The sequence below is a fragment of the Physeter macrocephalus genome, chromosome 7 (genome assembly GCF_002837175.3).
Source record: "Physeter macrocephalus isolate SW-GA chromosome 7, ASM283717v5, whole genome shotgun sequence".
In the NCBI taxonomy this organism is placed as follows: Eukaryota; Metazoa; Chordata; class Mammalia; order Artiodactyla; family Physeteridae; genus Physeter; species Physeter macrocephalus.
In genome coordinates, this window is record NC_041220.1 from 53,128,866 (window position 1) to 53,154,433 (window position 25,568).

The 25,568-nt window shown below is 39.9% G+C and overlaps 1 protein-coding gene across 1 annotated transcript in view; it reads right to left on the reverse strand.

Moving 5' to 3' along the window:
- The window catches only part of CWH43 (cell wall biogenesis 43 C-terminal homolog), a 50,142-nt gene that overhangs the window by 8,408 nt on the left and 16,166 nt on the right, over nucleotides 1–25,568 (reverse strand). Inside the window, 11 exon segments of the mRNA XM_028492556.1 lie at nucleotides 308–336; nucleotides 5,058–5,202; nucleotides 10,575–10,640; nucleotides 10,826–10,915; nucleotides 12,933–13,068; nucleotides 14,125–14,161; nucleotides 14,164–14,232; nucleotides 15,403–15,406; nucleotides 15,805–15,886; nucleotides 20,145–20,270; nucleotides 22,843–23,100. Coding sequence (XP_028348357.1) covers nucleotides 308–336; nucleotides 5,058–5,202; nucleotides 10,575–10,640; nucleotides 10,826–10,915; nucleotides 12,933–13,068; nucleotides 14,125–14,161; nucleotides 14,164–14,232; nucleotides 15,403–15,406; nucleotides 15,805–15,886; nucleotides 20,145–20,270; nucleotides 22,843–23,100 — 1,042 coding nt within the window.

Below are 25,568 nucleotides of genomic sequence, written 5' to 3' on the forward strand. Positions count from 1 at the left end.
TTTTTTTTTTTAAATAAATTTATTTATTTATTTATTTTTGGCTGTGTTGGGTCTTCGTTGCTGTGCGAGGGCTTTCTCCAGTTGCGGCGAGCGGGGGCCACTCTTCATCGCGGTGCATGGCCCTCTCACTATTGTGGCCTCTCTTGTTGCGGAGCACAGGCTCCAGACATGCAGGCTCAGTAGTTGTGGCTCACAGGCTTAGTTGCTCCGCGGCATGTGGGATCTTCCCAGACCAGGGCTCAAACCCGTGTCCCCTGAATTGGCAGGCAGATTCCCAACCACTGCGCCACCAGGGAAGCCCACACACCATCTGTCTTGATCTGTGCTGTCAATATCCTAATAATGAAAAGAGAAGAGAACGTTTAAAGCATTAAAAATGGTGCTCTATTCTGAATTGTCAAGAAAATGTGTGAACTACAGTAATAAATATGCCTTTCTTTTGTGCATGCTATTTTCTCTGCCTAACTCCTACTGATTTTTTAAGGTCAAAATCATTTATTCATTCTATAGATATTTTTGGAGCACCTACCATATGCCCATCTAGCCCCAGTATGAGATGCTGGGAGTAAAACATGAAGGTGGTCTAGAGAGAGAGTTAGGCAACAATCACAACACGGTACTGGCTCCGCACAGCTTTCCAAGTCTCTCTTCCCAGGCAGAATTGACTGCATGCTCATCGGTCATCCTGTGTAGTCCTTTATGCACACCAGCTACACCACTTTGTACAGTTAATTGTTTAGATGTCTCCACTCTCCCCCTCCTGAGCAGAAAGACTCAATCACCTAGGCTCCCTGGTTCCTAACATGAAGGCTGGCATTTGGCAGGAGCTCATTCTGTTTGTTAAATTGAGTCACTGGCAACACATGTTTCAGAAGTAAACATGAGTCCATTTGACGTTGAAAGCTTGAGACCAGCGTTACTTTTCATCAGAAATTCAGAGCATAAACATTTTTTTCTATAATGTGTGGGTAAAACTCTAAATATGGAGCTTTTATACTAAAGAAATATTCATTTTCTTCTTTTAAAAAAGATACCTGACTTTTGACTATGTTGACTAAATTTTACTATTAAAATTTAATTTAAAAAATATTTTTAATCACAAAGAACACACCACAATTTATTATGTATTAATTTTTTTTCTTAAGCTTGGTGGTGAACACATGAACGCTTGTTAATTAATCTTTACTATTACTTACATATCACACACATATCAGCTATGACTTTTGTATACATGGAAAAATTGTAATACATTTAAAAAATTAAATTTAAAAATTTTAATGATGAAAAAAAGCAAATAAATTCTAAAGGTACTGTTCTGGTTTGCCTTGGGAAGAGATAAAAATTTAGTCATTCAGCTGTATATTGTGGGGATAATCAATTATGAATATGTTTTACTACCTTTTTATTTTATTAGGTTTTAAAAAGTTGCTCTCAAATTTTAAGACTGTGGAATTTAAATATTCATTTCTTAAAGAGAAATATCTGTTCACTCAAGCATTTATGATTAAAACTTCTCTCTGCATTAATAAAGTTCCTAATAGAAAAAGTTATATAAGAATCCACTGCAAATCTTTTTTTTTAACATCTTTATTGGAGTAAAATTGCTTTACTCTTGGATTGGAAGAATCAACATTGTGAAAATGACTCTACTACCCAAAGCAATCTACAGATTCAATTCAATCCCTATCAAACTACCACTGGCATTTTTCACAGAAGTAGAACAAAAAATTTCACAATTTGTATGGAAACACAAAAGACCCCGAATAGCCAAAGCAGTCTTGAGAACGAAAAATGGAGCTGGAGGAATCAGGCTCCCTGACTTCCGATTATACTACAAGGTTACAGTAATCAAGACAGTATGGTACTGGCACAAAAACAGAAATACAGATCAATGGAACAGGATAGAAATCCCAGAGATAAACCCACACACATATGGTCACCTTATCTTTGATAAAGGAGGGAAGGATATACAGTGGAGAAAAGACAGCCTCTTCAATAAGTGGTGCTGGGAAAACTGGACAGCTACATGTAAAAGTAGGAAATTAGAACACTCCCTAACCCCACACACAAGAATAAACTCAAAATGGGTTAAAGACCTACATGTAAGGCCAGACACTATCAAACTCTTAGAGGAAAACATAGGCAGAACACTCTATGACATAAATCACAGCAAGATCCTTTTTGACCCATCTCCTAGAGAAATGGAAATAAAAACAAAAATAAACAAATGGGACCTAATGAAACTTAAAAGCTTTTGCACAGCAAAGGAAAAGCTTTTAAGTTTCATTAGGTCCCATTTGTTTATTTTTGTTTTTATTTCCATTTCTCTAGGAGGTGGGTCAAAAAGGATCTTGCTGTGATTTATGTCATAGAGTTTTCTGCCTATGTTTTCCTCTAAGAGTTTTACAGTGTCTGTCCACTGCCAATCTTGACACAGCTTCTGACTGTGACAGTGGAACCCAACAGAGTATTAAATAAAAATCAAATAAAATTCCTCTTACACACACACACACACACACACAAATTCTCTCTCTTATTAGGATACAATCAATTTTTTCTTAAATTTGCCACCTATCATCTTGTATAGTAGTCTTCTATACTTTATAGACCATATACTTACACATTTATCTAATGTGATTTGATACATACAGCCAGACGTACATAATACAAATATGTAGCTACCGCTTATTAAGTGCCTCCTACGTGCAAGGCTTAGGGCTTTTCAGGCATTACTTTATTTTCATCCTCAGAACAACTCTATGATACGATAGGTATTACTATCCCCTCCTTATAGATGTGGACATTGAGGCCCAGAAAGGTTAAATAACTTGCCTCAAGGTCACAAAGCTGGTAAATGTGGCACCAGGTAGGCTAGTGAGTGATGAGAGACTACATGGAGAGAGAGGCCCAGCCAACAACCAGCACCAAGGCCCCAGACCAGTGAGTAGGGACATGTCAGACCTCCCCAGCCACAGCCACCAGCTGACTCCACGAATGAATGCAGACAAGAACAGAAAACCACTCAGTAGACCCACAGTCATGAGGATATTGGACCATTGTTCTTTTTAAGCCACTAAGGTTTGTAGCTTACACAGTGAGGCACTAATAAATAACTAATGCAACCCCTGTGATTCCACTCTCCAGATTTTCCTCTTACTCTTCTTACTTCTCCTTAATCTCTTTTCTGAGATAATCTCCCTTCTCTTCCCTCACCCATCACCCCCATGATAGCCACACTAAATGTGACTCTATCAGGAGTTTTCTTTGGTCTTCCTCTTGCAATTCTCTAACTCCATAAGCAATATCATCCCCTTCCATGGTTTTAATGATCACCTAGATGGTGGCAACCCCTTCTTCTGTATCTCTAGTCCTGACAGCCCTTCTCAGTTCCAGATCCATATGTCCAGCTGCCTAATGGACAGCTCCACTAATATCCCACAGATGCCTCAACTCAGCCTAAAGCTGAACTCATCTTCTTTGCAAAACTCTTCTTCCTTATGTATTCGCTATAATAATAAGGGTCATCATCATAAACCCTCTGACCAAAGCCAAAATTAGGAGTCCATCTTGACTCCACTTCTGCTTTATCCACTAGGGCAGAGATTAACTCATCTCCCTAATATCTGCCTTGCCCCTCTTCCAAAGTTGTAGGATTTTTAGCTAGGTATAAGGGTATCAAGAGTAAATATTGCATCTCTCAACTTCCCGTACAGTGAGGTATGGCCAATGACTAAATTCCAGTCAATGAAATGTAGGTAGAAGAGGTCAGTTTCCTGGAATTTGCCTTAGAGATAAGTTGCATATGCTCTTGGTCCCCTCTGTATCCCTTCCTCCCTCTTGCTAACTAGAACAAGGATGCTGCCATCTTGGACCATGAGGCAAACTTGGGAGTGGAAGCCTTGTAATGTGGAGCCACAAGATAGAAGGAGCACACTCCCGATACCACAAAGTGCCGTACTAGTGGTGAATCACCTGCCCAGACTTTTACATAAAGAGCTATACTTCTCTTATTTAAGCCACTGTCATGTTGTGTTTTCTGTCACATACAGAATACCCTCATCATACAACGCTCTCTCTCACCTGTCTTTCCAAGCACTTGATAAAATGGATAAGTTTTTTTGTTTGCAGATATTATCTCAAGACAATGAAGTAAAAAAAAAGACATGTAAAGGACCAAGAAATCTACATAGGGCTTAACTAAATATAATAATTGTATTTCTCAATTCAAACTAATGCATTTAACCTTCTAGTGTATATATGTCTCAAGGATTTGATTTGTCTGCCAGTTTCCCAGAGTATGATTATATCTGGATACGCTGAGAAATTCAACCGTTTGGGACCTGAACAGGTAAGGACAAATTCAGTGTCATTTAGTGAGGCCCTGATCAGCCAGCCTCTCTGTATGCCATTTTATCTCTTACTCTCATCATGATTAACTTGTGCAATGTGGCAGATTGTATTTTCTAAACACGGCTATAATAATCCACTTTCCATATGGCATTCTTATAATGTGACTTTGATACGCCTCTCATCGAGAGATGGGGTTTATGTTTCTTCCACTTGAATGTGAGCAGGCTTGTGATGACAGCAGAAATCACATTATATGCCTTACAAGGCTAGGTCATACAAGGCAATACAACTTCTTCCTGGTTCTCTTAGGACGCTCACTCTTAGAACCCAGCCATCATGCAGGAAAGAAGCCTAAGCAGCCCAAGGAGAGGGAGCAGGACCCTGAGCCCGAAGCCCCAGCTGAGCTCCTGGTCAACAGCCCCACCAACTTGCCACTTATGTGTCATCTGCAAAGTGGCTCCTCCAGTCCCCAGGTGAGCCGCCTAGCTGTGTGGAGCAGAGATGAGCTATCCCCACTAAGTCCTGTCCAAATTGCAGATTTATGAGCAAAGAGATGAATGCTACTTAAAGCCAGTATGTTTTTTGGTAGTTTTCCATGCAGCAGTAGATAATCAGGATACATATTACAATGTTGGGCTAGGTTTTTCAAAACATGAAGAAGAAACACTTTATTTAAGAAATCAGAAATCCTATTAAGATTGTGTTACCTTCACATTGCCACGTTCAATGAGCTGTAGATAATCTCTGGAACCAGGTGCTGAAGTGATATATCCCAGAAATATCACTTGCTCAGAGCTATTTTTCAGTAGTTTTGAAACAGCAATAGCTTGAAGTTTCCTATCGAGGTCATCTCTGAAAAAATGCAAAAATATACCTCTTTACTGTATTTGCAAAACAATTTTTTAAAAATATTAGGTACCTAACTAAGTTCCCAAAGAATATCTTCAAACACTGCACAAACCCAGAATAATTCCTACTGGGACACATTGACTTAATGTTACGCAAATGAGCAAGACAGCTATAGTGCTTCAACTGAGCAGGCCGACAAACTTGACCAAGAACAACATGACCTTTCCCCACAAATCATTTGGAGTCGAGTGGATATAAATATCTAAAAACAGCAATTGCTCAACTTTTCATCAGAAGAAATTATAACAATAATCTAAGACCTGGTCATCAGTATTACAGCTAAAGATTAGTAGTTTAAAAAAAAAAAAAGCAAGGAGTACCGGTAAGAGGGAGAATCCTAACATTCACAGAACACATCAGGTTTGTTAACCTACTCAGCTCCTTCAACTGAACAGTTTCTGAAAGCCTCCCTGGCTCTCCTGGTCAAATACTGGCTAAGTGTGCTGCTTTTATCATGCTAAGCACTATATAAGTGTGTAACTGAGACAATCAGGCAAATACATCAAGACTCTGAGGGGTTTATAGTCAGTCTGCCTGGGGTAAAATAGGGACATCATATTTGCATGATCCAGCAAGAAAAACTGAAACCACTCTAGGTGTTTCAAACAAAGTGAATTTAATACCAGGGATTGGCTACTAGGTGATAGGAAGCCAAACAGGAATCAGTGAAGCAACTAGAGTTTAGTAGCAGTGAGAAACCTCTACCACCTCTAGAGCTAGAGGGACAACAGGAAGAGGTGATATTCCCAGAGTCCACAAGCCAGTCCTAACTGGTGGGAAATGGTACTATGCAGGAGGCTACTCAGAAGGATCCAGGGCCATTGAAGGAGGAGTTGGAGCCACAGAAGAGACTTAGCTGCTGCCAGAGACAACAGAGAAAGAAGAGAGAGAGAATGAGAAGTACTCTGTCTCCTCCCCTCCTCCAGCCCTCCAGCCTTGCATTAGTGCGTCCCATTAGCTAAACCTACCCAGAAGCCAGAAGGCAACAGACTCTGGGAAATGTGGTTTCCTGCAATCTGTAGCTGGAAGGGAGCTGAACCAGGAATGGATCCAAAAGCAAATAGGCAGCAGACCAACACAGGCACTTACAGAGTAAGACAGCTAATAAATGACTGTTAAGAAAAATCAATGACAAAGGAAGATAGAGGGAGATCACCAAGAGCTGAGAAGACTGGAGAAACCTCATTGAGGTAGGATCAGAAGACAGGACTAAGCTTATCCATTCTTATGTATAGACAGCTGAGCACTATTAAAAGATGTCTCAAGAAACAGAAGAGTGAAAAGGATGACCATTTGCTAAACATCTTTGCCTAGATCCATTCCCAGCCCTTCTCTATGCCCTGGAGGCTGGTCTCTGCAGATTTCATCTCCTGGGCTTCCTTGTCTACTAATTTCCAGTGAGGTTTGGGTAGGAAGAGAGAGAAATTCGAGTATTTCTTCGAGCTGCATTCCTCATGCCTGGTGGCCCCTCTTCTGGTTCCAGATCAAACGGGGCTCTGGGAACACTGTTTCCTCTACCTGTCCCTTCAGCCCTAAGGATGGTACTGATTCCCCACCATGACTAGTGTCTGAGTACCTTAGCATCTCTTATCTGTTCCTCTGACCCTTCCAACATCGTGGTAAGTAGTCCCTTCATTAAGTCTGCAGTGAATTCTATTCCTTCTGACACACAGCTGGGATTCAAATCCAATCTAGAGAATGCCAAAGTCACTGCACCACAGATAGAGCTTTCATTCAAATATGTTTTAGCAATATATTATCGGAAAATAATCTGTGAATTTGGCTTTACATTTTCTCAGGATAAATTTCTCAGGAGATAAATCCAGTGATAATAATAAAAATAAAACCTATAGGTACGTATGGGTATAAAGAAAGAAGGGGGAGGAATTAGGAGAGAGGGAGAAAGAGAGAGATTGAACACATGTTTTATGTTTTCTTATCTGTTGATATTTGATCAGCCCAATAGCGCTATGATGTGGGCTAGAAAAAATAATTTTATCTGATTTTCAGAGACAGGGAACTTGAGCTCACTGAGTTTATCTTACAACAGAACCAAAACTGTAACTACAGACTACAGGTTCTGTGCTCTTTCTTCTTTGTACATTTATGCATACTATAAGAAACAAACACGGTGATTAACTGGTGGCTCAGTTAATTACCTAAAATAATACCAATTTTAGTTATGGTGTATACCTAAGTAACTTCTAAGGAATGCTGCTATTTTCTGTTTATTGGTTGTAAAGAGATATTTGCGTCGTCAGTAATTTTAGAAATCCCGTTGAATCAGCTAATAACATGCATAAGCATTCTGTAATTCATTCCTAATATGATTTCATGTTTATATGCCATAATCACTAGAAAATGAAATCACTAAATATTTTTTCAGAGTAAGAATTTTTTATCTAGTATTGTAAAAACAAAGGCAGGGCTTCCCTGGTGGCGCAGTGGTTGAGAGTCCACCTGCCGATGCAGGGGATGCTGGTTCGTGCCCCGGTCCGGGAAGATCCCACATGCCGCGGAGCGGCTAGGCCCGTGAGCCATGGCCGCTGAGCCTGCGTGTCCGGAGCCTGTGCTCCGCAACGGGAGAGGCCACTACAGTGAGAGGCCCGAGTACCACCAAAAAAAAAAAAAAAAAAAAAAAAAAAAAGGCAAGCAAAAATACGTAGTGATGGCTTCACAAGTTATTTGAAGCATGAACTTTCTCATGTCACTTGTTGGGAGTGGTCAGGGCTTCTAAAGAGTGAGACAAGAGATAAGGCTCTAAGGGAAAAGGCTGCACGTGGCATTGTGCTTGGGACACAATAGATGCTTGATTCGTGTTTGATGAATGACTTTTTTTAAAGCTGCCCAATGCGCTTCACACTTAGAGGTGTCTGATTTGCTTTAATAATAATGGCCAGTATTAATTGAGCAGTTACTCTAGTCACATACTTTGCATGAGATAATATATCTTATTGAATTCCCTCAAGAATCCTATAAGTAGGATTATCGCTCCTGATTTACAGATGGGAAAACTGAGGCTCAAGATAGTTAAATAATTTGGTGAAGGATACACCTTGACTTAGGATTCAAACCAGATTGTCTGATTCCAGGTTCTGGAGTTTCATGCTCTTAGCCATTAAACTATATTGCTTCCCTTCCCTTCCCTTACAGTCACATCTCCTCAACAGGTGCTAGCTATTATCATTACTGCTGTGGTTGTTATCATTATTATTAAATCAAGTGAGTAAGGTAGCAAGCAAAGGGTATGTTGTTAGTTACAGGGCTTTAAATATGTGGTTAATGGAAAGTTAGAAAAGGTAATCCTTCCCTCCTCTTTTCCAAACAATTTGAGGGCTATTTTTTAGTCTTCTCTTCCCTCACAAGTCTATTCTTCACATTTTAGAGGTCAAAGGGAGTTAAAGGGGACAGGGGGAAAAAAGCAAAGGAAAACAGGATGGAGTATACTCAACTGTTTCTTAGGTTGAGACCTTGCAACCTTTAAACACAAAAGTGCCTATTTTTTAAAAGATAAACCCAATTCAAGTGCAATTTAAGCTCAGCAGAATGATTTCTGAATGCCTATACTTGCAACCTGAAAATTGCTGGGAGAAACAGAAGGCGTTTCTTCAAACATCTTTTTACAGAGATGTGGACTGTCTATACCATCTGTCCTCCAAACACCCTTCCCATTTCTAAGAAGACCAGCAAGAGTCCGATTAGCAAACAGTTCACATTAATTACATTTGAATGGTTGGTTTATATTCCTTATGCTCTGACTTATTTCAGAAAACAGTCAAGTACGCTTTCACAGATCCATGTAATACTGCGAGAAAAAGGGAAGTAATAGGAAAATATGGGTAGCAGACATACTCATTTTGCTTACGTGAAACTTACAGTACAACAATGTTGGGTTCTGTCATACTGTAAGTTTCACCTAAACAAAACGAATATGTCTGCTACCCGTATTTTGTTTGTTGTTTTCTAATGTTCTATATGTCACTGTAAAGCTCTGTGGCCTCTTGTGTCATTAATGTGGACAGGGCCCATATGCTGTATTTTGTAGCGCTAAGCACTTCGCATTTGTGTTTTCAATTACTATTAGAGAATGTTTAGTATGGTACAGTATAAATTATATACTTTTATCTTTGCTTTAACAACATATTGCTGGCATTATTCGTGATTTATTCAGTACTAAGTCACTGGTTGTGAATGTTATTCTTTGGGGATAAAATTCATTCCCCATTCTTCATGTCTCCTTGGAGGGGAACCGACTTAGAAGATCGTCTCTGGCCTCTCTCCCTCTCACCCTTTACTTCTTGGGAGGATTCTTGTAATTAATTAAGTTTGTAAAAATGAACTGGGCATGCTTGTCTCAAACACTTCCTCACTCTTCTCCCTGGAACCTGCCGGTTTGCAGAAAGGGTGTTTCCTTGTGTTATCTTCTCCACTAAGGGGAGAGTTTGACAGGGCAGACTCTGCGCCTGCCAGGTAGGTCAGCTGCTTTTGGGGAGCCAGCATCATGTATTGTTGGGGGAATGTATTAGCAGGTCCATGTGGACACACTTAAGCCATGTTGTCCAAATACGTTTATCAGAATCAAAAGAGATATTTTGATCTTCCTGCCAGATTCCTCTGCCTACTTCTCAGTTGGCTGAAAACATGAGGGAAAAAGAAATGTTATTTAGTACCCTCAAATCCCAACAGTACTTCCAACTGGAGTAATCCTGTAGGAAAAGGGAATTTCATCTCTCCGTAGTCTGGTTTACCATGTGGTTTCAAGCACTTGCAGGCTCTGAGTTGGGTCTACTTAATTCCCAGATGTGTGACCCAAGTTGGACAAGTCTTCTAACCTTCAGTCTAGTTTATTTATCTGTAAAATGGGGCTATAATAGTACTAATGTTATACAAAATGAAGATTAAATACAATAATGCACTTAGCACAGCACCTGCTCAGTAACTGCTGGCTAACATGGCCATCATGCTGCCTTGTACCATCGTTAAGGACTGCCTGCATCTCAAAGGTTTCTATGCCTGATTTATTTTCCTTTTTCTTTTTTTGCGGGGGCGGGGCACGCCACACGGCTTGCGGGATCTCAGTTCCTGGAGCAGGGATTGAACCCGGGCCCCGGCAGTGAAAGCCCAGAGTCCTAACCACTAGGCCACCAGGGAACTCCCTCTATGCCTGATTTTTAAAACCAGCAACACAGAGAAAAATACTTTGGAAAAAAAAAAAAAAGAAGAAAGTAAGAAAGGTCAATGCACGGAAGTCAAAGTAATGTGTTAATAATATTTCTTGGCATTTGTGTACTTCAAGAAAGAGCAAAGACACCCACTCGTGATTCCCAAAGTGGGTCACAACAAAATGCACCCGTTTGTCGGAAATGTTAACAGAGTGATGGCTGAGAAAAATACTTTGGAAAAAAAAAAAAAAGAAGAAAGTAAGAAAGGTCAATGCACGGAAGTCAAAGTAATGTGTTAATAATATTTCTTGGCATTTGTGTACTTCAAGAAAGAGCAAAGACACCCACTCGTGATTCCCAAAGTGGGTCACAACAAAATGCACCCGTTTGTCGGAAATGTTAACAGAGTGATGGCTGGTGCAATCTCGCCCTCTGGTGACGGAAGAAGGTGATGCTCTGATTTCACAATCCGGTATCTTGACAAAACCATAATCCTGTATTCGAAGGGAAACACATGCGTCACTATTGGTCCCACCATATCATGCAAACAGGACTAAGAATATGTGTTCAAGAGGGATGCGCACACTTCAAGCATACCACTGAGGGGCACTGAGAGCAATAATGTGGCGGAGAGGTATGGGGCAGTCTGCCGGACTGTTCATTGCATCTGGGCTATTCAGCACGTCTCACTGTGTCACCAAGCACAACACTATCAACTCTGTTTAATAAGTGCCATGGAAACACGAAAAGGGCAGAATTAGGATACACACACTCCATTTTACTAGCACTGTTACTCTGGCAACTTACCTGCATAAACAATTCTAATATTAATCAACGCATTTGAGAATGTACGACCTTGCCAGCCAGGACACAGAGCAACAATTCACAAAATTAGAAACTACAAATGGTCCGATAAAGATAGGAAAACCCGTTCCGCATCACTCTAAGTCAAAGAACTGCATATGGAAAGGATGATCAGAGCTCAGACCTCAGGCTGCGCGCACTGTCTGGCCTCCTCCTGAAGTTCCTCTGACAGAACGATGCCTACAGTGATGATCCCTGAATGCACATACCCAGCCTGTGCTGTCCCACTCGGCCCTCCAGGCTGCACACAAGCATCTATGGATGTCACTTGAGCATCCAGGGGCATCTTCAATTTGGCACAATCCTGATGCTCACCTGGTCATTCCTGTCCCATAAAATGGCATCATCTCCTATCAGGGACTCAGGTAAAACACCCTGGTGCTATCCTTGTCACTTCCAGCCCCGATATCTAAACCATCAGGAAGTCCTGTCAGCCCTGCTCCAAGATAGCTCCTGAGTTTGCCCCCTTCTCTCCATCTCCACACCTCCCACTGTCATTTCTCACCTGTGCTAATGCCTCTACCTCATCACCTGTCTCCCTGCTCCCACTCCTGCTCCCTGACAATCTGTTTTTCTAGGAACAGCTGGAATGATCTTTCAAAAATGTAAATCAGATCAGACTGCTCCTGTGTTTACAATCCTCCAGTGGTTTCCTATCAAAACTGAATTAAAGGGCTTCCGTGGTGGCGCAGTGGTTAAGAATCCGCCTGCCAATGCAGGAGACACGGGTTCGAGCCCTGCTCCAGGAAGATCCCACATGCCGTGGAGCAACTAAGCCCGTGCGCCACAACTACTGAGCCTGCGCTCTAGAGCCCGTGAGCCACAACTAGAGCCCATGAACCACAACTACTGAAGCCCGCGTGCCTAGAGCCCGTGCTCCGCAGCAAGAGAAGCCACTGCAGTGAGAAGCCCATGCACCACAATAAAGAGTAGCCCCAGCTCGCCGCAACTAGAGCCTGCGTGCAGCAACAAGGACCCAACACAGCCAAAAATAAATAAAATTAAATAAATATTTTTTTTTAAATTGAATTAAATCAGTGCTAAGCATGGCTTATGGGACCCTGTAAGATCAGGGGCCCACCTTTGACCTCCTTTCTTACTAGTTACCCTTCAAATCCTGTGCTCCGGCACACCAAGACTGACCTGGCCACAAGTCTTTACACTGGCTCCTCCCACAGCAGGTCCTGGGTCCTCCTCATCATGGGGTCGGCAGAGAGACCTTCCTGACCACGCTACCTACAGCAGCATCCCCCACTGCCCTGCCCACCCAGCCACTCTCCTTTTCTACACAGCATTTACCATTATCTCAAATTATTTATTTCTGTGTGTCCCTGATTATTTTCTGTCTCTTCACACTATAATGTAAGCTCCATGAGGACAGTGTCCAGGACAGACATGTTTAGTGCTGTAACCTCAGCTCCTACACTAAATGGTTTATAAGAGTGAAGAATAGAAAGTATCCAGCAAAAGGGAAACCATTAAAACAGGATGGAATATGCATATCTTCAGCACCTCCTCATCCTCCAAGAAGCATCACTGGGACATATTCATAGGACTAAGGTATAATCATATCAACTTTCCACTCCAAGCCCATGCTGCCTAGTCTTTCAGGGATATGTTTGGGACTAATTCCGAAGGGACACTCACCCCCAAGTGTGATCCCTTGCACTTGGACCAAAGTCGGTATAGTAACCCAGCTGCTCCCCTAACCACACGGTCAGGTCATTGTTCCCAATATAGGGCTTAGAAGCATTGCTCTCCAAAATTGTTACGAAATCTGCACCTGTTCAGAAAAAAAAATGCACATGGTGATTAACCATAGCAATGTAAAAACAATTAGCAAAACTTGATTCTTTAATCCCTTGCCTTTACTCGTAAATCAAAAACCAAAGCAATTCCTAATGAGTTACTAAAGTGAACTGGTTCAAATCTGAGCTGTAAAATTTTTTTTACCATATTTAGAATGTAATTAAAACATGGGACACCTTGAGGAAATGTAGGAAAGGATAAAAACATAACTTTTCTAAAATTTCAAATATTAACATCGTTCCCCAAATTTCACATAAGCTTAATACCTTTCTCAAATGTCCAATTTATGTTCAGAAACAATAGAGTATACAATAGTGTTTTATTCCTGGGCAAACACCTCCATTGTATTGACACAGAAGTAAGTTTATTCAGATACCCTGGTCAGATGTGCCCCAGAGGCCTGTAATCAGGACTAAGGGCCAGAGAAATTTCTTAATGGCATTAGAATCATACAGACCCTCAGCTATTTCTCAGGAGACATGCTTATCATTAGGAATAACTAGAACAGTTTAGCCCTTTAAGTCTCTTGCTCCATTCTCCATGTATAGTTGATCTAAGAACAAAACACCCACATATTTTAAAGGATGCTTCATCCAAAGATGAGTACCCCAGGGCAAGGAAACAAATAAACTTGGCCCTCAGGCTCTTGAAAGCAATTTGCTTTGCAAAGGAGCATATCACTCCAACCCATTCTGCCTTTTAATCTGACAATTTTCTCGTCCCCAACAGTGGGTTCCCAAGTGACAGGAGCCACCAGCAGGTCATTTCCAAGAGCAAAGGCATGACAAGATTCTCCTGCAGATACCCAGTAAGAGACTTTGTTCAGAATCAACTGAATTAATTGCTCTCAGCAAACACAGATGTGGTTACACAAGCTTAATCCTCCTGTAGCCGCCCACCAAAGTAAAGCCTTTTTAAGAGATTCGTTTATGACCCAGCAAACCCTCCTCCTATTACTTATGATCTTGCTCAAAATAAACATAACAGTGGGAGTTTCTCAAAACCTGGAAATAACTTCAGTAAGACTTACCTGTTTGACTGAGCAGTTGAGCTGATTTTTCTAAATTATAGACCATCCTTCATTGTCAAAGCCAAACCTGAAAGGCCAGATGGCGGCAGAGACCTCTGTGGCTGGTGCCTGAGGAATTGTTTTAATGATAATTTAGGATGAATGAACAATGGCAGTTTCAGTGATCCACTCTTCTCCACCTCTCTCCATCAAAATTCATATTTCAGCAAAGGATATTTTTTAGGCATCTGCCCACAGCTAATGCATAATAATACGGAGATGTTTGCTAGTAGGTATTTTATAATCTGTGAATTTCTAGCTTAGGCTTGGAAGTTAGGAAGAATGTCTGGAAAGTGATATTTCTGATAAGCATTGTTTATAAGAGCAAAAAATTAGAAACAACCTGGCTGTTGTTTCAATAGGAAAAATAGGAAGATGAATAAAAAAAGATCATACATAAAATGGAATACTACACAGCCCTAATAAATGAATTAGGGCTACATATTTCCATATGGATGAATCTCACCAGGATTATTTTAAATAAAAAATTAAGTTGCAAAATATATATGTCAGATGTTATTTAGATAAAGTTAAAAACATGGAAAAATACAATATTGTATAGAGGTGTGTCATGTGTAGTAACAATATAAAGAAATGCATGAATATGATAACAAGCATATGCAGGAAGGGGTTACCCTTATATCAGAGAATGAGACCACAGAGGGATACACAGAGTCCTTTACCATATTTACAGAGTGGTCTGCCAATTCTGCGTTATACACGGTGTTGCTCCCCACTGCACTGGCAAGGCCAAGGTTCAGGAGCACAGCACCCTCTGAAGAGTCCTCTTTTGAGCCCATGGGCCCAGTCAGAGAATGCAGTGCCCAACCCTAACCATCTATTTCAAACTAATACCAACGGATCAACAACAGGGATCCTGTGAAAGAGTATGGCCAGATTAGACCAACTCTATCACCACAACTGAAAAAGAACAACTCAAAGTGGAACATACAAGTTCAAGCTGAGAGAAGGGTAAGCACCACCTCTTTGCATAGGAGGGCCACCACTTAACCTAAACAGCTCATTGTGCTACAGCAGTGAGGTGTGAATCGCATCTCTATGCAAGAAATACTACTCAGTTTACCGAATGTCCTATAAAGAGAACAGAACCATCAAGAGAGACTTCGAGAGGCACGATTATATTCATCAAGTTATACCTTTTCACGTAACTACATACCTATGATTAACTCTGGCTCTCATCACCCCAAAACCTGTTATTCCCACGTCAGTAAATGCCACCACCCTCCATCCAGTTGCTCAAGCCAAAATATAGAAGTCATCCTTGATTCTTTCCTGCTTCTCATTCAGTGTCATCTAATCCATCAGCAACTCCTATCAGCTTTACTTTCAAAATGTATTCTAAGTCTATCCACTCCTCTCCAACTCCAGGGCCACAGCTCCCATCCAAACTTCCAGGGTCTCTCTCCTGGACAACTGAAAAAGCCTCATAACTTATCTCCCTGCTTCTACTCTACAATCCATTCTTCACAGAGCAGCCAGGTTAATATATATCATATTTCTTCATGCTCCTGCTTGAAATATTCTGGTGGCTTCCACTGCAAGAAAAATAAAGTCAGAACTCCTTTCTGTGCTCTGTAGGCCGTATATCATATAAAATTCTATATCAAAACATTTAATGACTTACCCCTCTTCCCAATCTCCTCATAGGTTTTATGTCGTAGTCCTAATCCCAACAACCCCACACCGACAAGCAGCCACAAAACTAAACAGAAATCAGAAATAATTGTTTAGAAGAAACTAAGTTGCTTCTTTAAAAAAAATAACTTTATGAAAATATTGAATTTATTAGCCAAGATTTTATGCAAAGGGACAATGTCTAGTTCCTGGGTTAATTTTCATGTGTGACATGCATATATAACCCATACTTTAAACCCAGGTTTCAAAGAAGCTTCCCTAAAAATGTTCCAAGAACCATGAACTAAAATAAAAATAAATCACAAATATATACAAGAAATAATATACAAGAAAACAAGTCTCCATGAGCAGGAACCACAGCAAAAACACCCTGCTGAATCACACCCAAAATACTTCAGATATTAAAAATTTTAGAATCAAATATAAAATAAGCATGCTTAACATGTTTAGAAAAATAAAAGAGGATATTCAATGGGATAACTAAGAAATGTGAGATTAAATTAATGGGCAAGAAAATTTGTAAAGAAATTAAATAGACTTCTAGAAATAAAATTATATAATAATTATAACAATTAAAATTAGAAACTCAATGGACAAGATAAAAAGCAGATTAGACAAAACTTAATGGGGAATTAGTACAAGGGGCAGCTTAAAAACAAAGGTAGAGTTTATGAAAGAGGTTAAGGGACATGAAGAAGAGAATAAGAAGATCCAACACATATTTAACTGGAGTCAAAAAAGGAGAGAAGAGAAAGAATGGGAAAGAGGTAATATTTGCAGAAATAATGCTGAGAATTTTCCAGAATTGATAAAAAAAACATGATTCAAAAAGCCCAAACACTCGCAAGTAAGGGAGGGGCTGGATCCACATCCAGATGTATTACAGTGAAACTCAGAACACCAAAACAAAGAAAAATCTTAAATGCTGCCGGAGAGAAAAGCCACTGTATCTTCAAAAGAGCAAAGATTACACTGATGGCTGACTTCTCAAAAGCAAAAAATGGAAGTCAGACAATAGGGGAATACTATCTTTAATGTTCTGAGAAAAAAATAACCAACTACTGAAAAAAAGAAATGGAAGGTATAATTTCCAACCTAGAAAGAGGAGTGGAGAGGAGAAGGATAAGAAAAAAGGAAAAAGAAAACCCAATCAATGCAAAAGCAAGAAGAAAAAAGAGGAAAAATACACCTAGAGAAAGTAGAAAAAGCAAAAGCAAAGTAAGAGTATGGAAATAAATCATAACACAGGGGAAATCATGACAAAAATAAATTACATTTCAAGTTAAAAGACAAAGATTGACATTCTAGTAAAAGCAAACAATGGAGACAGTAAGGAGATCAGTGGTTGCCAGGGTCTGGAGGAAGGAGGGAAGGATGAATTGGTTGAGCGCATTACCATGTTTACGACAGTGAAACTATTCTGTATGATACTGTATAGTGGATAAATGTCATTATACATTTGTCAAAACCCACAGAACACATTAAAAAAAGAGTGAACTCTAATATAAACTGTGGACTTTAGTGAATAATAATGTATCAATATTGGCTCATCAATTGTAACAAATGCACCACAATAATGCAAGATGTTAATAATGGTGGAAACTGAGGAGGTGGGAGTGTGAGCCGATATATGGGAACTCCACAATTTCTGCTCAATTTGTCTGTAAACCTAAAACTGCTCTGAAAAATAAAATCTATTAATTTTTTTTTAAAAAGCAGACAGTCATTGCCATTGGCAGGAGGAGGGAGGGATGAACAGGCAGAGCACAGAAGATTTTTAAGGCAGTGACACTGCGCCATATGATATTACAATGGTGGATATATATCATTATACATTCATCAAAAACCACAGAATGTACAACATCACGAATGAGTCCTAATGTAAAAAAAGGGCTTTGGGTGATAGTCCTGTTTCACTGTAGGTTCATCAGTTGTGGTAGGGCATGTCACTAGCAGAGAAGGCTGTGTATAAGTGGGCTCAGAGGGTCCTATGGGAAATCTCTGTACTTTCTGCTCAATTCTGCTGTGAACCAAAAATGGGTCCAAAAAATAAAGCTTGTTTTGGAAAATCATACAAAGCTACCTAAACAACTTTGTAAATAAGTTGTTTCAAGTGCCTCAATTTGATGAATGAATTAAATAACTTAATAATAGTAATAATAAAGACAAAGATTATCAGGACTAAAAACAAACAAACAAAAGCCGCCAGATCCTGATTTCAAGGGACAGACCTAAAGTATAAGAATACATACAAAAAAAAAAAAAAAAGCCCCACCTAAATTTAAATTTTTCCCCTAAATTTTAATATAACTTTTTCAAATTATGATGGAACATATATGAAGGTGTTTATATAATGGTCTTACTGCTTCATGACATTTCTTTTAGAAATACATTAAAATTTTATTTAGTTTCTTAATTGTTTTTTAGTTCTTTACACCATAAGATTCTGTCTTCTCTAGTAAAGCATCACGTCATTGACAGTAGAGACCAGATTTTATATATCTTTGTATTCTACATAATGCTATAGAGTTATGCAGTATGTGTATCCTAATACACTATCTGCAAATGTTACACATTCAATAAACATTTTTATTTAATCTAGTATATTTTGAGATGAGTCAGACTGAATAGTAAACTAATTTCATGCCTGAGTTTCCAGCTCATCAATATTCCAAACATTAACATATTAAATCTCCCAAAAAAGAACAAGAAATGAAATAAATGGTCTCAACTATTACAACAAAATATTTTGGAAATCCTACCTGTTAAATCTACATTAGAAGTGAAACAAAACTAATACAGATTATTTATGGTTGAAAAAACCCAATAACAGAGATTTGCTTTAAAGTATTTTACCAAAAAATATAAGGAAGATAGGTATTAATAACATTAGCAAATGTTAATAATTGTTGGAACTGGTTTAAGGGTACATGAGGGTTCATCATACTCTTTAATCTCATATGTCTGAAAATGTATGTTTCATAATAAAATGCTTTTTTTTAAACATCTTTATTGGAGTATAATTGCTTTACAGTGTTGTATTAGTTTCTGCTGAATAACAAAGTGAATCAGCTATCTGCATACGTATATCCCCATATCCCCTCCCTCTTGCGTCTCCCTCCCACCCTCCCTATCCCACCCCTCTAGGTGGTCACAAAGCATCAGGTTGATCTCCCTGTGCTATGCGGCTGCTTCCCACTAGCTATCTATTTTACATTTGGTAGTGTATATATGTCAATGCCACTCTCTCACTTCAGCCCAGCTTACACTTCCCCCCTCCGTGTCCTCAAGTCCATTTTCTACATCTGTGTCTTTATTCCTGTCCTGCCCTTAGGTTCATCAGAACCTTTTTTATTCTTATTTTTAGATTCCATATATATGTGTTAGCATATGGTATTTGTTTTTCTCTTTCTCACTTACTTCACTCTTTATGACAGACTCTAGGTACATCCACCTCACTACAAACAACTCAATTTTGCTTCTTTTACTTACATTCCCAACAACAGTGCAAGAGGGTTCCCTTTTCTCCACACCCTCTCCAGCATTTATTGTCTGTAGATTTTTTCTTTTTTTTTTGCAGTACGCGGGCCTCTCACTGCTGTGGCCCCTCCCGCTGTGGAGCACAGGCTCCAGACGCACAGGCTCAGCGGCCATGGCTCACGGGCCCAGCTGCTCCGCGGCATGTGGGATCTTCCCGGACCAGGGCACGAACCCGTGTCCCCTGCATCGGCAGGCGGACTCTCAACCACTGCACCACCAGGGAAGCCCTGTCTGTAGATTTTTTGATGATGGCCATTCTGACTGGTGTGAGGTGATACCTCATTGTAGTTTTGATTTGCATTTCTCTAAAGATTTGTGATGTTGAGCATCTTTTCATGTGTTTGTTGGAGAAATGTCTATTTAGGTCTTCTGCCCATTTTTGGATTGGGTTGTTTGGTTTTTTGAGTTTGATAGTGTCTGGCCTTACATTTAGGTCTTTAATCCATTTTGAGTTTATTTTTGTGTATGGTGTTAGGGAGTGTTCTAATTTCATTCTTTTACATGTAGCTGTCCAGTTTTCCCAGCACCACTTATTGAAGAGGCTGTCTTTTCTCCATTGGATACTCTTGCCTCTTTTATCAAAGATAAGGTGACCATGTGTGCTTGGGTTTATCTCTGGGCGTTCTATTCTGTTCCATTGATCTATATATTTGTGTGTGTGCCAGTTCCATACTGTCTTGATTACTGTAGCTTTGTAGTATAGTCTGAAGTTCAGGAACCTCAACATAATAAAGGCCATATATGATAATAAAATGCTTTTAAAAAGGAAGCAAAACTATACTTACCAAGTTTCATGTATTTTCCACTCTCTCTGAAAAGCATTTTAGGACTGTTTTTTGTTTGAAGATGAAAATCAAGGCTTTTCTTGGGACCAAATAGCATATTCAGTCCAATAATTACCATCACTGTCACTGTTAAAAAAAGAAACATGGGGGCTTCCCTGGTGGCGCAGTGGTTGCGCGTCCGCCTGCCAATGCAGGGGAACCAGGTTCGCGCCCCGGTCTGGGAGGATCCCACATGCCGCGGAGCGGCTGGGCCCGTGAGCCATGGCCGCTGAGCCTGCGCGTCCGGAGCCTGTGCTCCGCAACGGGAGAGGCCACAGCAGAGGGAGGCCCGCATACCACAAAAAAAAAAAAAAAAAAAAAAAAAAAAAGAATCATGAATATATTACATTCTAATCCAAAAATCCTTCTAATGGTAAATTCCAGGAGCCTTGATTTCATTTAAATGGACATATCCTGAAAAGTCAGTTATTGAGTTATCTCAGTACCTAAGTAATTACTCCAGTATTACTTTTGATAATTAGGATGATCATAAAAAATCAGGTAGGGTTCTAGAAATTATGCTTTACATTAAAAAACCCCAAACTTTTTCTGATGAGGGGTTTCTTTGAATTTCCTGAGTGTTTCCTAGTTGTTAGGTTGGTAATAGTGTTGGTCACTGACTGTTGGTCATGCAGGGAAGGTGGGGAGAAGAGAAAGCAGCCTTCTGGACTGACTTAGGGACTCAGTCTTCTCCACTGAAGGGACCACAGGCACCGAGTTGAGGAGCACAAGAGGAGGATTTGTAGGTTCTTAATACAGCAGTGTTTGTGGCAACAGTTCTGGCCCGGATTGTGGGTCCACACAGAGGATGCACGCTGGAACTCACACTGGGCCAAGAAAGATGAGTTTAACTGGGGTGCATTCCAATGTAGCTTACACGTGAAGTCTACATACTTCTAACGTTGTATATAATGAGAATGGAAACAGAGGTATGATTGAACAATATATAAATAAGAGAATGTCAAGTAAAAGTTATGCTTAGGTGGAAGGCTAAAAAAAAAAAAAGTTATGTGCAATTTCCAGGAAATAGCAGGAGAAAACTAGACAATACATTTATATCGAGTTTATGATCTAATACAGATTCTTTTCAATCATTATTCAAAGCTACTCTGAACATTACTAATGTTCCTTAGTTTTTGTGGGCTTATCAACATAATGTCACTCTTACTAAAAAGAATTCTTAGTTGTTTGAAGCTGGAATAAAGCACAATTTCTGCAATTCCATTAAGTAGCGAGAAGGAACTCAAAACACCCTTCATTCATAACATTCTAAAGAAAGAAATATATGCTTAGAATGGCTCTTACTTTCATTCGTTTGCTCCACATGGCAGACTCCCAAACAAGCTGGAGTAAGAAAAAAGCAGGGCATTGGATAGGAAGATAGAGCAGGAGAGAGGACACACACACCTGAAAGAAATCAGAAGAAATACAAAGTTCGCAAAGCCGAGATTATCGCAGAGGAAATGCAGCAATGTATGTCTCTGATCAGCTGACAGCCTGGCTGTCCCCCCAGAAATAGCAAATCCTCAAAAGTTTTAAAAAATATCTCACATAATTGAAAAATACCTCTTCCAAATCAGCCTGTCCTGACAGATGTCTAGCTCATAGAGGAGAAAAGTTTATGTAAAAATGTACAGGGTGATTGGATATATTCCAAGGGCACAAGGGGGAACTGCAGACCAACATAAGTAGAAGCCCAGACTTTTGTGCAGCACTTACCCCAGCTGTAACCCCCTAAGAATTTGTCTAATCTGATGTGTGGTATCTCCCACACTACGCAGAAGCTCCAGGTGGGTAGGACCCGATGTCTCTTAAATCCCCTACACCTGGCACTGTGCCTGGACCATAGTAGGTGCACAATAATTTTTTAATGAATAAATGAACAAATGGAAAAATGTCTGAACAAACAAGAACTGAATCCCCTATTAACATGCTTTGTCTCCTCAGTTTTTCAAAGATTTTATCCTGGAGGCTCTGGACATGTTTTACTTAAACTAAAACGACAGGCAATATTTGATCTGTGTCTGCTTGGTACACATCAGTAATTTCACTATTGCCAGAAGACAATTTCTGAAATATTAAACTGAACTAAGTTTATGATATTTTAATTTTGGTACATAAGTTCATAACCACTGAAATGGAAGATATGTACTCTATGATTTCAGAATTTACCATTTACGCTAAGATTCACTTATGAAAAAATCTTTTGGTAAAAAGAGGGTAAATAAAAACCATACATAAAATTCAGGGGAACCGAAAAAAATCACACTTCCTATATATATTTACAAGCCTACCACCAAGATAGCAATGTGAGCACCATGCTCATATTTTTTCCTTACATATCATATAATATGGGGTTAGGGGACCTCTGTTATAACTTATTATGGATTAAACTTGTTTTTTTCACAGCTATTCACTTCCAAGGCCTTTGCAGTAATAAATATTACTGAAACTCATTAATGAATTAAGAAATTTCTTTTTAAATAGTAATTTAGACATTCCTCCAGGTTTTTTTTTTTAACCAAGAGAGTCTATTTCAGTAAGAAAGGCAAGATCATCCTATTTATCTTAATCAGTCATGTAAAGTGCTAAATCCTAGTTAGTCCTGAAGGGAATTTTTGAGTAGTTACTTGAATCCAGACCTTTCACATGTACTCACCCAAAAGCACATCAGATCTTTCTCTAGCATACACACCTCCTGGGACAAATTTAAAAGCTGTGCACCATGCACAGAAAAATATTTCTAGAAGATAAAATATCATGGCAGTGGTCATGGCTTTCCCAGGGCCTGACCCTGAGCTGATAAGGTGTCCAAGCACTTCAGGCCACATGGACGCCGTGAAGAGGGCGAGCACACAGCCAGAGAGAGCGGCTGCCCACGTGGGCAGGTAAAGGAGGCCCACAGCCGAGGTCGCTCCTGTTTGTGAGAGAGAGAAAGAAAAACCATCAGACAGGAAAGTAGTAATAGTCTCTTCCATTTTCTCAAAAAAAAAAAAAAAAAAAAGAGAGGAATATAAGCTTATAGGACGACCGATTTATAGCCTATTTAGAGCCAGAAAGAGCGGCTGCCCACGTGGGCAGGTAAAGGAGGCCCACAGCCGAGGTCGCTCCTGTTTGTGAGAGAGAGAAAGAAAAACCATCAGACAGGAAAGTAGTAATAGTCTCTTCCATTTTCTCAAAAAAAAAAAAAAAAAAAGAGAGGAATAATAAGCTTATAGGACGACCGATTTATAGCTATTTAGAGCCAGAAGGGACCTTAGGGGCATTCTGGTTCAGTTTCTAGACTGGTGAGAAACTAAGGTCTTGGCAAGGTTAACATGCTTTGCTCAAGGTCATGCAGCTAGTTACTTGCACAGTTGGAGGTGGAATGTTGGTCCAGTAAATCTCAGTCCAGTGCTATTTCTTCAGGAAGAACGGCAGGAAAGAAGAAGGCATTTTTAGTTTATTTGTGTTAAGATCCTCATAGCAAAAAACAGGAAAAAAAAGGAAATTACCTGTAATACCAAAAATTTGTTAATTTAATTTAACCAGCCAGATCTAGGACATTAGAAAACATGTAGAGTCATGTTTGTAGAACATTTTTGTTAAGAAACTTTCTAAAGGAGTTTAAATGCTGTCCCTCGTCCCACAATATATAAGTTGACTTTACCGACCCCATAGCCCCCAAAGAAGCTGTGACTGAGACTGCATTTGTAGACTCACTGCTTTACAGTTCTGCAGGCAGTTCATTCATTCACACAACAGCCTCGGAGGTGTTGGGGGCTGTGCAATCTGCCTGGTGCACAGCAGGCACTTAGTAAACGTTTGCTAATTCGTTGAGCCAAATCTGAGGGAATATAACATTTTTCCATAGTCCTATGAAATTCGCTTTGAGACGGCGGCACAGCAGGGGCTTACAGCACCCCATTTTGGAGCCATCAATATAACACCTTTGCACAGAATATGACATCCTCTAGACATGGGACATTTCAGTCAATGTTTTATAACAGTGAGCCACCCTTCAAGTATGTCTACAGCAGCCTCCTCACCACTTGCGGCAAGAACCCCGGGAAGAGGATCCAGCCAGCTTCGTAGTGCCCCATGGCGCTCACCCGTCAGTAAGTTCTACTTGCACCATCACAGGACAATGCCATGCGACTGCCTATTCCTCCCCACTTCAAAAACAACCCACAGATTTTAACTCCATAGTTAGACCTTCAAAATCTTAGATCCAACAACAATTATTTTAATGACAAAAGTTTTTTTTCATTTTGAAATGAACAAACATAATGCCTATTCACTGCAGAAATTTTAAAAAAACAGAACTGTGAACAAGCAATTAAGGATCGCCTAGGACTGAGATGAGATGATTCCCGCTAATACTCATATGCATTTCCCCTATGTCTTTTTCTGTGTCTATGCAGAAGTATTTTTACATAAATGGAATCGTACCACCTATTGAGGATTATATTCTGCTTTTTGTGGGACATTATATCAAGAACATGTTTTTCGTGTTATTAATGTTTTTCTTCTAAAACATATTTATGTACGTACACTCTTGCACTGGATAAATACACACAAAAATAAGCAACCATTTTCCTATTCTTGGCCATTTAGGACGCTTTTGACACTGTGAGGAACATCTTTCTTTGTCAATTAATCTCTTACTACACCTCTGATTATTTCCTTAAAATAATTCTTAAAAAGATTCTTAGGGCTTCCCTGGTGGCACAGTGGTTGAGAGTCCGCCTGCCAATGCAGGGGACACGGGTTCGAGCCCTGGTCTGAGACCCAACACAGCCATAAATAAATAAATTAATTAAATAAATTAAAAAAAAAAAAGATTCTTAGACATACAACTACCATGTCAAGAGGCAAAAGCATTTTAAAGAGTCAATACTTGTGGTCAACTGCCTTCCCAGGAGGTTATACCAGTTCTCACTTCCTCCAGAAACTCTGCCAGGAGTCCAGAAGGTGAGCCTTTTGAACCCTGCCAAAGGCATTTCTTTTTAAAAATCTTTACCAAATTAATGATTAAGTCATAGCATATTTTGATTTTCACTTCCTCCAGAAACTCTGCCAGGAGTCCAGAAGGTGAGCCTTTTGAACCCTGCCAAAGGCATTTCTTTTTAAAAATCTTTACCAAATTAATTATTAAGTCATAGCATATTTTGATTTTCATTTATTTATTTATTTTTGCGGTACGCGGGCCTCTCACTGTTGTGGCTTCTCCCATTGTGGAGCACAGGCTCCGGACGCGCAGGCTCAGCGGCCATGGCTCACGGGCCCAGCCGCTCCGCGGCATGTGGGATCTTCCCGGACCGGGGCACGAACCCGCGTCCCCTGCATCGGCAGGCCGACTCTCAACCACTGCGCCACCAGGGAAGCCCTGATTTTCATTTATTT